At 54.2% G+C, this 12,120-nt stretch overlaps 1 protein-coding gene across 1 annotated transcript in view; it reads right to left on the bottom strand.

Moving 5' to 3' along the window:
- VAC14 (Vac14, PIKFYVE complex component) overlaps positions 1-12,120 on the bottom strand; it is a 59,601-nt gene that overhangs the window by 24,519 nt on the left and 22,962 nt on the right. Inside the window, exon 13 of the mRNA XM_027698321.1 lies at positions 6,583-6,736. Coding sequence (XP_027554122.1) covers positions 6,583-6,736 — 154 coding nt within the window. The remainder of the gene's footprint in view (positions 1-6,582; positions 6,737-12,120) is intronic.

Here is a 12,120-nt window from a genome sequence, read left to right as displayed (position 1 = left end):
CCGTTCCCATCGCTTGCGTGGCCACGCTATAAATCAACCCAGACAGGCAATTAGGGGTCTATATTAAGGCCCTTATAAATATATATTGTACATCAGCCTGGAACATTCAGGCCGTCTGGCTGCTTGATGGGCTGAGCTGTGTCGAGACCTGCAGTGCCCAAAGTGTCCCCGGATTGCTCCGGGTGAGACTGGCAGACTCTGACACCAACTTGGATTTTCCCATCTCAGCCACGAAGTGCGGAACTTCAGCCTGGCATAAAACACAACTTCTATTAATTTACTATAATTGGTTTCAAACCAGTCTTAATTAAAACCGGTGTGGACTCGCTTAACTCCACTGAAACCAAATTGGAATAAGATTGGAGCAGAATTGATTCCTTTCCGAAGCGAGCTAAAGCTGGGTAAGCTGGTTAAAGAGTATCCACAAGGGTATTTGCGGTGGTTTAGCTAAAATGATTTACCGCAATCTCTAATTGAAGCAATTTCAGCTCGGATATAGGGAGGGTAAGCTAAGAGTTGGCGAGGCCAAGCATCCTTCCCGCCCCGGCGCTCTCCCCGAGGCATCATGTTTCCAGCTCAGCCCGGAGAATGATCTCCCTCGGGTCCTCTGGGAGCAACAGGGGATAAACCCGGTGGCAGCCGGAGCTGGTCCGTGAGCCTCCAGCCCGCTCGAGTGCCAGCGGCGTGGGAGGTGGCACTGCCAGATGGTGCTCGGCGAAACCCCCGGGCAGCGACGTGGGAATCTGCGCAGCGTCTCCCCCCCCGGCAGCCCTTCCCCAGGATGTTTTGAATTTCAGCTTTTCGCAAACACGGAGCGGCGAAGCCTCTCGCGGAGAGGGATAAAAATAGAGCTGTAAAAAAGGCAAATCCTCCCCTCCTCCTCCTCCTCCTCCTCCCAAAAAGCCGGCGCGGGGCGTAGCTGGAAACAGATGTGAACGTGTCGGCAGCTCAGCTGGGCTCTGGAAAATCTCCGCTCTCCCCTCTCCAGAGCACAGGATGCTGCTGAGGAAACAAACCCAGCAAAATTGTGGGTTGCACGGCCACAGGCTGTGCCCACCTGCTTTTGCCTGGTCACACATGGATGCTTCTCCCCTTCCGACCCGGCTGAAGAGCCACGGGTTTGCAATTCCCGACGCTTCGGCACCTCACCAGAAGAGGGGTTCCCAAATGGCTCAGGGCACACATTTTGATGCCAAATGAGGCCTTTTCTGCCTCCTGGATTCCCAGGGTCTGTGCTCGTGGCCGCCTTGGAGGAAGGCAGCAGGCAATGATAACCCTGATGACTTTCCCAGGAAGGTCAGTGCTCCACGACTGCCTCGTTTTTCTTTGCTAAGGTAAATCGATCAGCAAAAATGTAGCAGGTGTGTAGCTCAGCCAATGTACAGGAGAACAAAGCGCCCAGCAGAGCTGCAAACCAGGAAGGGTTAAGCTTGGTGGTGAGCTTAGAGCAGGTTGAGGCTCCTGCACGGAAAGGTGAGGCATATGGAAGATAACCTGTAAGCAGGAACATGCAGCAATGGGCTGCTAGTTTGTTTTCACCTCATTCCACACCCCGTCCCCCAAATTCCTCACATTTTGGGGAAACTGAGGCAGCCCAGCCCAGCAAAGTAACTGCACAGGAGGGCTTGGCTGGGAGTGATCTTTCCTACACCATTGCCTTCTTTATCTGCACCTCCAGATCACTAATCCCAGCTTTTATTCTGCAATCCCCAGGCTTTCTGGCTAGCCATGTGCTGTGACCATCTCAGGAGGGATGGATACCTTGGAGGCATGCCAGCCAAATTAAACCTACATCTGGATGGTCTCTCCCAGGGTTTTCCAAGGCATCCCAGTGCATCCAGGAAAAGAAACAAATCACCCTTTCCTTTGAACTCCCCTCCTCCCCAAGAGGCAGAAGAGCATTTTTGACAGTCAACCCTCCTGAACAGCTTCATGCCAGCAGGGAGATGCCAGAGCCACCAACCATCAGGAACCAGACCGCTGAGCTCGGAGCACTCAGGAACACCAGGTCTCTCCTCTGCCTGCCTGGCTCCTCTGCTCCCTGCTGTCACACTGTTGGAAGCTGGCTCCTTCACGAGCAAGTGGTTGGTGGTGTGATGTCAGCTGCCCCCTCGCCTTTTGTGGGGAGGATGAGTAATGAGGGGCTTTGCTTTTATCCCGCCCTAACATCAGAAACACCAGTTTAGCAAATCCGAGCCATCTGACAAGGGCCAACCTTCTCTTTCCTATCTTTCACAGACCCCCTGCACCCTACACACTCACCTGGTACTTTCAGAGGCTGCCCTAACACTTTCCACACTGTCTGGAGGTGGGACCCTGTCCTACACTGCCACCTCTGCAGATCCATGATTACACAAATGAAGGGATATTACAACAAAAAGGGAGTGGTTTGGCTCATTGAGAATAAAGTGCCCCAGAAATATGTTGAAAGGAAACCCCTATCAGAGAACACCTCAACTCCTGTCCAGGCTCTGGAGCGCTGTGTGCTCTCCAGTGGGGACACACCAAGTCTGAACTCAACAGACTACATTTCTTGGGGACTTCTAATCCACTGACTCCTGGGATTTCCATGGACTGCTGGTGGAAACCAATTAATTACCTCATCAGGCACATTAGTGCATCCACACGTGGAGCCAGGCTCCTGGTAAACATCCTCCAGCGTGAGGTGCTCAGAGGGTCCAGCACTGTCCCCGCCAGCTCCGGCAGGAAGCCAGGCGGGAGAGACCGGACTGAGCTGGAGAGGAAACAAAGGACCATAACTGCTTCTCCTGACAGAGCTGTGGAGAAGGGAAGGAAGAGTCGTGTGCAAGAGCTACCCTGTGCAAGGCAGCAGCTGGTGTGGGCATCCCTTTGGACTGAGCTTTCTTCTCCTGCGCAGGGCAGAGCTGTGCACCAGGCTGGAGGGATTGCACCTTCGACATCATGGAATGGTTTGAGTTGGAAGGGACCTTAGAAGATCATCTGGTTCTAACTCCCCTGCCATGGGCATGGACACCTTCCACTAGATCAGGGTGCTCAGAACTCTGTCCAACCTGGCCTTGAACAGTTCCAGGGATGGGGCAGCCACAGCTTCTCTGGGCAACCTGTGCCAGGGCCTCACCACTCTCACAATGAAGAATTTCTAATACCTAATCCAAATCTACTCTCCTTCAGCTTGAAGCCATTCCCCCTTGTCCTGTCACTCCATGTCCTCTTCAAAAGTCCCTCTCCAGATCTTCTGGAGCCCCTTTCAGGAACTGGAAAGGACTCTGATGTCTGCCTGGAACCTTCTTTTCTCTAGACTGAACCACCCAGCCCGTCTCCATAGCACAGGTGCTTCAGCATCTGACGTGACCTCCTCTGGACTTGCCATAACAGGTCCATGTCCTTGCTGTGCTGAGGACCCCACAGCTATGGATGCAATGCTCCAGGTGGGGTCTTCCCAGAATGGAGTAAAGGGGCAGAATCACCTCCCTGGACCGGCTGGCCTCGGTGACAACCACTCTTGGGTCACCTGCTACTTGTCTCAACTTCCACAAGGTTGGCAAAACACTCCCAAAGCAAAGCAGGTAGGTGGATTCCCATGAACAGACCAGATCAGATCATTTGCACCATCACCCCATAGACTGGGGAGCAGTTGGGCACAGCCCTGCAGCCCTTCTCCCTGAAAAGGTGGGCACAAGATGACCAAGGAGAGACTCCCGGAGGGCAGCACCCATCCACCCTCTCCCGGGGCAGCTGGAGCAGGTCGGGAGGGGATGCTGGAAGTCCCCCAATGCTGAGCTGGGCTGGCCCCAGCTCACAGTGTTTGGAGAAGGCGTCGAGGGCAGCTGACCTTACGTAACGGGAGAACAAAGCGGCTAAATAAAAACTGGAGCTGGGAACGGGCTGCGGAAGTGGGACACGGCTTTCCTGACTAATCAACCAGCATCTGAAGGAAACCGAACTCAATGGCAGGGAAACAACTGCATAAACACATCCTGAGGGAAGAAAGGGAGAGAGAGGAAGCGGGGGGAAGACCTTGGGGGGCACTGGCCCCTTCCACCTCCACTCCTGCCCTTACTGCTTGGGTGGCAAAGCCTGGAGAGCCGAGATGGAGATTGCAGCATGGAAACCTGCTGTGAGCTCAAGGATTTCAAAGGGTGACCTCGCTCGTTTACCTGCAAGGCCACCAACTGCACGCTTGGAAGGGCCTCAGGGGTAGGAGAGGATGGAAGCCAAGATGGCTCAGCAGCTCTCCTCCCACTGCTGGTTTCAGTGGCATCTTGGTCTAAAATGGATGAAGGGAACAGAGAGATTGAACACTGGGGATGAGCACTGGTGCCCTGCAGCCCCCCACTCTGATGGTGCAGTAACATCCATCCTATTGCCAATACAGAATCACAGAACCATAGAACTGTGAGGGCTGGAACAGACCTCTGGGAATCAGAGGTCCAAAACCTGGGAATCCAGTCCAAACGCCCTGCCAAGGCAGGGTCACCTGGTGCAGGGGACACAGGAGCCAGGTGGGTTTTGAATGTCTCCAGAGAGGGAGACTCCATGACCTCCCTGGCCAGCCTGTTCCAGTGCTCTGCCACCCTCAATGTAAAGAAGCTCTTCCTCGTGTTGAGGTGGAACTTCCTGTGTCTTAGTTTATGGCCACTGCTCCTTGTCCTGTTGCTGGAAAGCATTCCTCAGCACTCTCTGAATTAAGGAACCCTAGGGAACCCTCCCATACACCCCAGTACAGAAACAGTGACTCCAGAAAAGAGGGACACCCTCTCTTTGGTGACAGCACCTTGTGATTTTTGCCTGGGAAGGGCAGTTTCAGCTCAGTTGCTCTCACTGTGCATCACCACCCCAGGACCAAGCACAGACATGGGGATTTCCACGGGTCACCCTCCTGCTCCAGAACAACCTTCTGACAAAAGGAGTATTTTCCAGGAGCCTCTGCTTTTCCAGGCGTAATCCAGGAAGGTCCTGGCCCAGCTGTGACCCCTCAATTTCCCTGGGGGAACTCCCCAGCAGCCCATCCAGGCTCAGCCTTGGGTGGTCAGAGCCAGACGGGACTGGGGCCATAACAAACGTCCGAGGCCAACAAACCAGCTCCTTCTTCCCCTCCCCAAAAACATCTGCCTTTGGGTAAAAGCCAACGACCCTGCAAAGCTCAGCCCGAAATAAATTCTTAAGAAACAATTTTCTGTTGCATTACAGGGAAGAGGAAGATAGGTGAGGAAGCCAGAGCCCATTAGGACCTGTGTGGGGGCAAGTTATCCCATGCTGGGGCAGCAGATCTACTCCAGGAGGGCAGAGTCAGACTATTTTTAAAGGTTACACTTGAATAAGCGAAGCCAAGTTGCTCTTCCAGAGAGCTAACGAGGGCCACGGCAGTCGTTAGGATCCACGCCATCCAGCCTGCTATTTTTAGATCATCCAGAAGGAAGGAAACCTCAGACAACCATCAGTGTGAGCTGAACTGCAGCTCCTCAGCTGCTTGGCCAGCGCCACGGGAGCCGCTCCACCCTGGCGGTCTCACTTCTGACAGTGGGAGGATGGATGAGACTCGCAGAGGGCTTGGGGAGGTCACCACCACTGCAGCCCCTCCACCTCTCCATCGCAGAGATAAAGCTGCCAGCAGGAAACAAACAGATCCACCAAAAAAAAAAAAAAATCCCACCCTGAGCAACCCAAAACCTGAGCTGGTCGCTGGCGCAGACGTTCGTAAGACCAGGGAGGGGTGAACGACCCAGGATCTTCAGAGAAAACAAAGCCTGGGGATGGGAAAGCGAAGCCTCCCTCTCCAGTGGTGATTTTGCAAGGCCCCGTGGCCGCATCCTGTGCAGGGAGAGGCAGGCTTGGCTCCGGGCTCGGGTTGCAATCCAAAGCTCACATGAAACGTGCTTTTGGCTGGGACGACCTGGCCTGGGGACTGCAACAGGGAGGCCCTGAAATAGCAGCGGAGGCGGGGAAGGAGCAGCCAAGGAGCTGTGAAGGATGAGCCACAGACAAGGGAAGGTGGAAAAAATTTCCCCATGCGCTGGGCTAATGAATGAAAGGTTTGGGGTTTTTTTTTATGCCCCAAGTCCCCAGAAAAAAAGATCGTCCCCCTTCATCTCTCTCCTGAGGTTCTGCCAGACACTCAGAGCAGCACAGCATTTCACAGCCAATGAGGGCAGCCTTCAACAGGCAACATCACAGGAACAGACCCCTCAGGGATCCCTCTGCAGATCTATGGATGTTTTGGAGACCTTGGTTTGCAGCTAGCATCCCATCCCACACTGATTCTAGGGCGCTGAGGGTTTTTACAAGGAAAGAAGAGGCTGGCACCCAAGGTCTCATAAAAAATAGGACAATAACGACCTCCCTCCACACTGGCCTCTGCAGCATCCTGCTGCTAAACCAAGCCCTAAACTCCCAAAGCAAGAACCAGAGGGAAGAGAAATAAAAATAAAAGCAGTGCCCTGGTCTGCGCCACGGCAGACTCCGTTCCCAGGCTGTGCCGGGTGGGGATGGAGATATTGATTTCTTACTGCGAGAGAAGCTTCCCCTTCTGCCTGAGCAAACCTGACCGGTGCCACAGAACATCGAGAGAGCCCTGGAGCGGGGAGGCACAGGGGCACTCACTAGAGGAGCTCAGCTGGCCAGCCCTGGCTGGGACGTGAAGCTCCGCTGGGCCAGGTCGCACGTCGGAGCCGTCCGAGGGGCCGTGACCCTCCTCTGTCTGCCCCGCTGGGGAAGAAGCAATCTCAGCCAGCAGCTCCAGGTCCTTCAGGATAACCTGTGGAGAGAGGGATGGTGCAGAGTGAGCACAGGCAAGGGTAGATGGTACAGGGAGCTTTCCTTTCCAAACCCAGGGCCAGAGAGGGTGAGATGGGTAGCAAACACCAAGTCCCGGCACATCAAGAAAGGTGTAGGGAAAAGAGAGCTACCTGTAAGGCTCCATGTGGAAATTACAAATTCTTGCAGAGGGGATAGGGCAGGAAAGAGGAAAGTGGAAAACTCCCCATGTTTCTGCTCTGTGAGTCCCAAGGGAGCATGTGAAATTAAACCAAATTTACACAATCAGGAGCAGGGCTTGCTTTCCCCTTGTCCCACTTCGGGGAGGTCTGGGTTTTGCTTCCCCACTCCCCCTCATAACGAAATATTTGGGACAATCCCAGCAAGAGCAACAGGGATGTTCTGGGGGCACACACCAGCCAGCCCCTGCATGCAGGGCAGCATCCCAGGAAAGGCTCAGCTCATGACATCGAGGCAGAGCTGCCATTCGGATTTCATAGCTCTTTCCTTCCAGAAGTCACCAAATTAGTCTATAAATAGCATTTCTGGAGAAGTTATTACCGAGTGTTTTTTTTTTTTTTTCCGTCCTCAACCCTTCTCATGTCTCAGGCTATTTTGGATCCCCCTTCGTTCAAATGTCCTTGGGTCTAGATGTTTCATCAGCTGTCCCCGATGCTCTGAGCGTGGTGGGGCTGTGTGGAGCACAAAGGTTGCCAAAAAGGGTCGACTGCCACGCCTAGCTCATCAACATCTGGCAGAGCACATCCCTGACCACCCCTTGCCCACCAGCACAGCATTCCAGGCTTTCCCTGTGTTCTCTCAATGAATCTTTTTGAGGAGATGCAGTTATATGGGAGTTTTAGTTTCTGAGCTAACAGAGAAAACCCTTACCCCCAGAAAAACAAAAAGCCAATTACATCTCTTTTTTTGATCATGCTAGAAAATACGACAACGCCTGAAAATCAGAAGAAGGAGCTCCTGGGTTTTTCTGTTGCACAGATATCCTAAGCTGAGCGGGGTTTTTTTTGTAATTAAGGCTGACTTTCCAGCCCCCAGCAGCTTTGGAGCAGGCAGCGTGGTGTCCAGGCTGTGGTGGGAAAGCAGCCTGCCATGGGCACCACGAGGCTTCAGCACGCTTGGGAAGACCCTGTGCCTATAAACATGATGAAGTCTCAGCCCACAGCTCCCCAGAGGAGGAAAAAAAAATAAAGACAATAACTTTTACTGCCGTCCCTGAAGAACACAGCACCTCCGTGATGCTGCCAAGGCTGGGAGCTCGTTGCCAGCACGGGAGGTCCCTGCCATCACCAGCCTTCATCCTCTTCCACGGTGAGGAGCCTGTGCTCCCTGGCAGACAGAAGACCTCGGTCCTCCCTCTCTGCCTGGTTTTCAAGCATCAGTGGCTCACACAAAGCGATATTGGCGGCATTTTGTTTCAAGCTGAGGATGCCCCCGAGCAGAGCTCATGATGCCTGGTCTCCTGAAGCTCTGTGTAGATTCTCTGGTGGCTAATCATGTGGCTCAGCTGAACTTGCAGCCTTTGTACAGGCACCGACTTGGGTCTCAGGCTCTCACAACTGGGCAAATAAACACCTGTAAAGGTTTCCAAGTCTCACTGTCTTTGGCTAAAACTGGCAAAGGGACTCAGGGCTTGGCTACCGGGGCTGGCAGGCAAGTGAGAGCTGGGACTCTTGTTCACATGGTGGATTTTGCCAAACCCAACAAAACCAGGAGCCAAGGCCGCCTGTGGTTGATGTACAGCAGGACCCAGACACTCACTGCTGCCCTAATCCCCACCCAGTCACATCATCCACCTTAGTCTTCACCACCATCTCCCACAGCATCAGGAAACGGGACCACGGCCCCAAGCCAGGCACAAATCATCCCTGTTGCTTCCCAGAGTTTTTAAGAGCCGTGTCTTGAGGTCAGAGCCTTAATCCAACCGCCCAGAGCTGTGTGCCAAACCCCATCTCTGACATGCTGCTTGGGCTTGGGATGCTCTGGCCAGGACAGCCTGGGCAGCAGTGACCGGTGCCACCGGAGGGCATGGCTGGACCTCTCCAGCTTTGGAGAGGTTAAGGAGTGTCCCCTCAGGTCAGCTGTGTAGGTCACAGCCAGGAGGTAGAAAAAGCAGCATAGGACGAATTTTGCAACTGAAAGCCACGGAGGAAATAAGAAGCAGGAGGGATGGGTGCACCAGCACTAGAAGAGCAGGCAGCTGCAAAGGCCTGGGGTTTTCCAGCCGTGGGAAAGAGGCAGGGATCTCCGGCTCCTGCTGCTTCTTCCCCGCATGCTCCGGAGCGGGTTCCCAGCTGGAGATGGAGGGAAGGCAGGAGCGCTTGGTATGCGCCGCACATCCCTGTGCTGAGCAAAGCTGGAGCTGGCGGCTTTGTGCGAGCCAGGAGGCTGTAAGAAAGCAATATCCTGCCATTGCCATGGCAACGAGCGGCTGCGCCAGGCGCGAGCTGGTCCCATCCGTCAGGAACCCAGCGGCCGTCGGGCCCGACAGCGCCGGAGCACGAGGGCCAGAGCCATTCCCAGCTGCCAGGCGAAGGTGTGATCCTGACAGCCAGCCTGGAGGATCAGCCCCCAAGGGGGTTTTGGGAAAGATTTCCCAGTGGTGATGAGACATAAGACAGTGTGCCCTGCTCCGGGCGGATGTGAGGCTGGTTATAGGAAGGAGCAGGGGAAGCAGCATCGTGATGGATGGGGAGACCTGTCCAACGTCACAAGCCATTCCCAGCACAGGGATGAGGAGCAGCGTGGAAGAGCGGCGAGCTCTGGGTGGCCGGGTAACCAGAAGCAGGTTTTCTGACAGTTATAAATAAGCGGCTATTTCTCCTTCCTGGGAATAAGCAAGATTTCTCCCTGCATTGCCTCCGGAGCGTGGATTTTGAGGGCACACACGACTGCCGGCTCCTCCAGATCTAGGTCAGGTTAATTTGCCGCTCGTTCTGGTTGAACGGAGCCGAGCCCGGCCCTGCTGGCGGCACGGGGGGGAAGAGCAGCCCCCGGACGGTGTGTGCAGGATGGGATGGATGGGATGGATGGGATGGATGGGATGGATGGGATGCACCTCCCTGTGCGTGAGAAGCGGCGCCTGGATGCTCCTGGAGGAGAGGGGAGGATTTGCCCCTGGTCAAAACGCTGGGCTGGCCCCCCTGGCAGAGGGAGGGGAGGTGACCCCAAACCTGCTGCAGGTCCCCGAGGGCAAGGCTCAGCATCCCACAGCACACGCTGACTCTACCAGGACACCAGGCAGGTTAGGCAGCTGCTCCTGGGGCACACACACAGTGGGCAAGGATGCAGATCAAGCTCCTGAAGGTGTTCTCCCTGCTGGTATTTATGGAAAAGTTGGGGGGGAAAAAAGAAAATAAAATATTAAAATGCCTGTGTGCAGCAGAGAGATGCTCACGTGTGTCCCAGTGGGTGGGTATTCCCTGGACAATGAAATGGGGCACACAACAGCAGGGATAAGGTTATTCTTACCAGGGAGAAGATGGGAATTCAGCTGAAGCAAGACACCAGCAAGTCAGAAAACAAGAAGTTTAAGGCCTGCAAAGCACTTCTTCAAAGGGGACCAAGAATCAGGGAGACTGTGGAAAACCCCACAGCATTTCCAAGACAGGCAAGGCAGGTGGAGGAGCGACCCGGTGGGAAACAGGAACATCCAAGGATGCTGCTGGATGCTTCCTTCTGCTCCACCACTCAAATACAGCCCTTCAGCACGCACTGAGGCTTCTCCAAAGGGCTTCATTTATTTTATTTCTTCTCCCTCCAAGCCTTTTAGCCGTAGCCAGGGGAGGGAGATGAGCATGGGCAGGCAGTCCTGGAGCCAGGAGTGGCCAGCAGCAAAGCTGGCCGAGCCCCAGGCACACACAGTGTGGAAAGCAAACTTACATCCCCCCAGCCTCCACCAGCTTTAAAGACAGAAAAAGAAAAGAAAACTCACCATTAATCTTCCCACAGCAATGTAACCAAACCTCTTTTCAGGTCCCCAGCACAGCAACTTTTATCCCATGATCTGGCCAAGATCTATTCTTTTTTTTTTGCATTCCCAGGAGGGGATGGGGAGCAGAGGGGAGGCAGCAGGGCCTCTCCTCTCCTCCCCAGGGCAAATCCTGCCAGGTCATGCCAACACTTGCTCACAGCACCAGGAAATACAGCTGGCAGCGGAGGGGGGGCACTTGGTAATACAGCCACAACCAACCCAAACCAAGCTGGAACCTGAAAACTCCCTGTCCACCCTCCTGCTTTTGCAAATCCCCCAGCTGTCCCTGCTGCTGGGGCTGCGAGGGCCAGGCCTGCAGCACCCTGAGCACTGTCACAGCTCAGAGCACCTCTTTAAATGTGTTTGTTTAATTGGCATATGGGGAGCTTAGCAGGCCACCTGATGCCAGTCACAGGGCAGGATGCCAAGGAGGTATTTCGTGGAAACCTTAAGGTTGAAAAATACCTCTAAGATCATCGAGTCCAACCATCAACCCAGCACCACCGTGCTCACAACTAAACCACATCCAAGTGCCACCAAGTGCTGTTCTTTCATGAATTAAAGAGCAGGGAAGGAGGCAACACAAGTCCAGCCAGCAGGACGGGGCTGGAAGAAGCTGGAACAGCCCCGGGGTATCCCTGCAGACCATGCTGTGGGAGGCTGGATGCCTGCAAACCCTTCAAATTCCACATCCAGAGTCCCAGAGCTTATGAAGGTAAAGGCTTTGCTTTCATTTGCTACCCTGTTTCCCATCCAGCATCTCCCTCCACACCCTGGGAAAGCACCCAAAGCCCAGCTCACGACATCCTGCATCCTACACCCCCATCCCACCCTGGACCCTCTCTGAGACACCTCCCCAGGACAGGGATTGCCTGTCCTCCGTGGCAGACAGGTATTCTGTGGTTTTAGACTGCTCCATGACTTCACCCAGGAACACCACAAGCACCACCTTGAGCCCAGGCTGCCAGTTTGCCCCAGTTGTTGTTCAGTGTACATATAAACTCCATATGTAAGCCAGGAAGCTACAGTCCAAAACTGGTGCTGAGTCAAGAAGCTCCCTGTGGATCACACTCCCCACCACGAAACTTCCTATTCCTGCACTGCACAATGCACAGACTGTTGTTCAACCCAGTGGCCTTGCAATGTCTCGAGTCCTCAGAAGGCATCACCCACTTCTGCTTCCACCTGTGGTAATCCAGGCTGACCACGTTTTCCACCATCCAACTGGAATTATATACATCTTTCTATACTCCATTATTTCACTCCCAAGCTCACTGTCTTTCAATTTCCCTCTTGAAAACCAGTGGCCTCACAGCTTCGGTACCTTGTAGCTTTGAGACTCTCTCCAGAGAAGCCTTACCACCGAAAAAAGTTCAAACAAAAGCCAGGTACAC

The sequence above is a fragment of the Neopelma chrysocephalum genome, unplaced genomic scaffold (assembly GCF_003984885.1).
Source record: "Neopelma chrysocephalum unplaced genomic scaffold, ASM398488v2 Primary Assembly neopelma1_125, whole genome shotgun sequence".
Taxonomy (NCBI): Eukaryota; Metazoa; Chordata; class Aves; order Passeriformes; family Pipridae; genus Neopelma; species Neopelma chrysocephalum.
The sequence above is the reverse complement of the archived record's forward strand: the minus strand, read 5'-3'. Positions and strand labels throughout refer to the sequence as shown.